The sequence below is a fragment of the Cannabis sativa genome, chromosome 4, assembly GCF_029168945.1.
Source record: "Cannabis sativa cultivar Pink pepper isolate KNU-18-1 chromosome 4, ASM2916894v1, whole genome shotgun sequence".
In the NCBI taxonomy this organism is placed as follows: Eukaryota; Viridiplantae; Streptophyta; class Magnoliopsida; order Rosales; family Cannabaceae; genus Cannabis; species Cannabis sativa.
In genome coordinates, this window is record NC_083604.1 from 6,099,310 (window position 1) to 6,103,926 (window position 4,617).

At 30.5% G+C, this 4,617-nt stretch overlaps 1 protein-coding gene across 1 annotated transcript; it reads right to left on the reverse strand.

Moving 5' to 3' along the window:
* Positions 1-356: 356 nt before the first annotated feature.
* Positions 357-3,036, reverse strand: LOC115715149 (cytochrome P450 71B34). Its single transcript, XM_030643969.2, has 2 exons — positions 2,051-3,036; positions 357-1,471 (listed from the first exon to the last, which is right to left on the reverse strand). The coding sequence occupies exons 1-2, from the start codon at positions 2,945-2,947 to the stop codon at positions 830-832; spliced, it is 1,539 nt and encodes a 512-aa protein (XP_030499829.2). The 5' UTR covers positions 2,948-3,036; the 3' UTR covers positions 357-829.
* Between the last annotated feature and the right edge of the window lie 1,581 nt (positions 3,037-4,617).

Below are 4,617 nucleotides of genomic sequence, written 5' to 3' on the forward strand. Positions count from 1 at the left end.
GAATTATAATCAATATACATGTTGGTAAATTTAAATACTAGTAAAATAACTTCCAACATCCCTATTCCATGATATCTTATAGATTAGTTGTGCATATATTTAGGGTGGATAAAAAACTTAATTTGAAGGATTTTTTCTATCATATTTGTACTCTCTAATTATGGATTAGTTGTGCATATTTACAGAGTGGATAAGAAACTTAATTTGATGGATTTTTTTATCATATTTGTACTCTCTAATTATTATTTAAATGATAAGTTCATTATTAAAAAAAAAAAAAAAGTCAAGAACATGAATCAATCTTCTAAACATAAATGGTAAACCAGAATTGAAATTGACAAAAATTACAGTATAGAGAAACTTAATGAAAGAAGGATCTGAGTTGCAGAAAACTTTCAGCAGCCATGGCACTTCTCATCTTGAGAATTAGATTACAAGAACAGAGGTAGCAACTCTCAGCAATGGAGTAAAACTCCTTACACAGAAACCTCACACTTGGAAGATCTTGATCAAATACACAAGCCTTCTATTTACAGCCCTCCAAGAAGAACAAGTTTCTCCTTCCAAAGCTACCTAAGTAATCTAATTCTAAGGCTAAGGAAATTCTTCAAGAATTGAACTCTATAAAATCTGACTTCTTCTTTGGTATATGACACAGTTAGTTATTTATAAGTAGAATTTAACAAACATATCAGATCCACACATTTTCATTAAATAAATAAATAGTAGAAAGTTCACATTGCAGTATAGAACTAAGCTTTATTTTACATATAAAATTAAAGTTCATGCAAAATGCAAGCATGTAGCCGTAGCTCCATATTTCCTTTGGCTAAGTTTGAAGGTCTGATATTAATGGCCATTGGTAGCTAACTGGAACAAGTTTAAGAGGAGATTTCTTAAACGTTGTAAGACCAGAAGCCTCTTCCATGTCAATATCTGTCTCCATCATTCCATCTGGCAATTTCCAGTCAAAACCACACAACAGATTGGCTAGTGTGCGTTCCACCATAGTTAGTGCCATTACAATTCCCGGACAACCTCTTCGACCGCCTCCGAATGGCAAGTACTCAAATTGTTGCCCTTTGAAATCAATGGGGTTATCAACAAACCTTTCAGGGAAGAACTCTTCTGGGTTATGCCAGTAATTAGGATCCCTTCCTATTGCCCAAACATTAACTTGGATGAGTGTTTTCGGATAAACTTGATAGCCACCAACCTTGAATTGAGATATGCATTCTCTTGGGAGTAAAAGTGGTGCTGCAGGGTGTAACCTCAGAGTCTCTTTCACAACCATTTTGAGATAATCAAGTTGGTTAATGTCACTTTCAGTGATCTTGACTTGGGTTTTCTTGGAGCAATAACTTCTGATTTCATCTTGTACTTTCTTCATCACTCTTGGATTTTTAGCTAGCTCTGCCATTGCCCATGTTACTGTTAGTGCAGCTGTGTCCACTCCTGCTAGGAATATATCCTGAAACATATACATAAACATGAATTAAGGACATAAAGAAAGACTAGACATATATATACTTTTAGGCCTTTTGGAAAAGGCTAATTAAGATTTTGCCTCCCGAACTTTGACATGTACCAAATTATGCCTTCTGAACTTTTAATATCGTTAAAAATGCTCCTTAAACTATTGAGATTGTTGGATTTAAGGACTTTTGTCTAGTTTTAGTAAAAAAAGTCTAACATGGATGAAAGTTCAGGAGGCATGATTTAGTACATGTCAAAGTTCAAGGGGCATGATTTGGTAGATATCAAAGTCTGTGGAGCATGGTTTAGTACATAAACAATCACTAAAATAGTAAAATTGAATGAAACTAAATAAAAGTCCTTAAATCTAACAATCTCAATAGTTCAGAGAAAATTTTTAACGGCCAAAAAAATTCAAGGAGCATGATTTGGTACATGTTAAAGTTTAGAGGTAAAAATCCTAATTAACCCTTTGGCATAACTACAGTTTATTATGTTATAACTTTATATGAATAATATGTGAAAAAGCTTCGAATCCTCTATGCACTAGTTTTAAAAAATGATGTATAATTACCATGAGGATTGCCTTGCTACAATCTCTAGTGAAGTGAATTTCACCAGAGTCATATTGACCAGTCTCTATGCTCAGCAACAAATCAACAATATCTTCCTTCTCATCTTCTGGAGTTTTATTTAGATGCTCATCAATCACAACCCTGAAAAAGTCATCCATCTCATGAAAGATCTTCTCAAATTTTGCATGAACACCAGTCACTCTATCAATAATCCAACTCCAACTAAATTGGGGAAACAGATCAGAGGCTGCAAAGGTTCTCAACACACCCATTGCCCTACGAACCATATCTTCAAACACATCACTATCTAATCCACACTCACTAAATCTCTTCCCAAAGGCTGTCCTGAAAGTCATGCTAGCCATAAGAGTAGACATCTTTACACTGAGATTAACAGGAGTAGCCGAAACAGAAGATCGGTTCAGAAAATCATTAAGAGAATCAATTTCCTCATCTCTGATGAACTCAAATGACTGAACACTCTTGCTGCTGAATAACTTGATAGCACATAATCTCCTCATCTGTCTCCAATGTTCACCATAAGGTGAGAAAGACATGTCAACATTGTTGTAGGAAAGTTTTGAAGAGCCAGCTAAAGGTGGTCTGTTGCAACAAGCCAAGTCATTGGTTTTCAAGACCTCTTTTGCAGCTTCAGCTGAAGAGACAACAATAGCTGGTACTGTCCCAAAATGAAGCCCCATAACATGGCCATATGTTTTTGAGATTTTCCATAGAGATATATGGGGTAGTGAACCAAGTTGGTGTAAGTTACCTATGATTGGAAGTTTTGGAGGAGCCGGAGGAAGATTTGGCATGTTTTCATTATTGGCTTTGATCTTGTTTTTCACAAGAAAAAACAGAGTTAGAAACAGGACTATAGGAAGTAGAAGCCACATGTTAACAATATTTTGTGCTGTTGTTAATGTTATTTCCTAAATAGGGAAGTCTTTATAAGTACTAATATATATATATAGCTCACGATTCAATCACGCATTGAGTAATAATATATATAATTAATAATTGATTAATAGAGAATACTATATTTACACACTATAATAATATATATACTATTAATTGATTAAAAGAGAGACTGTTTTCACACATTATAATAATAATAATATATATACTATTAATTGATTAAAAGAGAAGACTATTTTCACACTTATTATTATTATCACTTTGACTGATAAAGTTTTATCACTTCAATTTTTCATAGACAAAAATTATAGGATGTAAGTCTTTCAATAATTATTATGTGGACAATTTAGCCATTATATATGTATTGAGTAAGATGATTATGCTATGTGGTGAATATAAAGCCTACTTAACTAATACAGGTATATTACTTAGTAAATATAAGCCATACATGAGTAATAAATGTAGACTTGTAAAAAAAATATTACTCTACACAAAACTTAATTTTATATGGTGGAGTACACTTAGTAAATATTAAATTATATTTTTTAAAAAAAATTAATTAATTAGTTTTATTTTTTTTGAGAGAAGTAAAAATTTTTTAAATCAAACAAAATTTATTACCTTAAAATATAACTCATAGAGTAAAATTAATAATAGTAGACATACCAAGCTGTTTGCAATAAAAATAAAGAAAACCTTAACAACAACCTTAACTAAAGATCCAATAAGTCGTCGGTGATCAAACATAAAAAGAAAAAAAAAAAGTATGTAGTAAACTAAGTTCCCAAACCAAATAAATATTTGACAAAATTAACCTATCAATGACTATTAGCCAATAATTTTCCAATAAAAATTAAAACATAACAACTGCATTGGAAAATAATCAAACTATAAATGTTTAAATAATATTTATATTATAATATAAATTACACTCTTAATCATAATATTGTATTTATTTTCAATATTGTTATAAATTTGAATGCTTAAAATGATGATATTTAATTAATATTATATATATTTTAATTGTACCTAGTTTTTTTTATCTTTTTAAATAATTAAAAGGGTTGAGATCAGGCCCGGCCCTGGGCATAGGCGGGCTAGGCCTGTGCCTAAGGCCCACCCAGCCCAAGGGCCCAAATTTTTTTTTTCCTCTTTTAAAATTATACATTTTTTTACCGATTTTGAAAAATACCATATTTTTTCTAACATAAGGGCCCAAAAAAAAAATTTCCTATGGCTCACTTTGTTTCAGGGCCGGCCCTAGTTGAGATGCAAAATGGCCCTAAATTTGGTAACTAAGTTAGTAAATGTCCACTTTTTTTAAATGGCCAAATCTAATAAATTAACTAATAAAAATTATAAAAATAAATTTATCACATATTTTTTTAAAAAAAATATATATAATAACAAAATTAAGTTACATAATTTTTTTAGTATTGCATATTATTATATTGTAACAAATATAAATAAATATATTAGATCATTTAAATATATACAGCAGTATTAGATATATCGTAGTACAGAAAATTAATATACCGTAGTAATAAAATTATATACCACAAATAAATTATAACAATACTAAATTAATGCTCAAAAAATATATATATCATGCTAACAAAATTATATATATCACCATTAAAATATGAAT

Bases quoted from the DNA above. Each gene is read 5' to 3' on its own strand.
- LOC115715149 (XM_030643969.2), bottom strand. From the start codon at position 2,947: ATGTGGCTTCTACTTCCTATAGTCCTGTTTCTAACTCTGTTTTTTCTT. The intron at 1,472-2,050 runs GTAATTATACAT...TATATGTTTCAG, and splicing joins GTAGCAAGGCAATCCTCATG to GATATATTCCTAGCAGGAGT.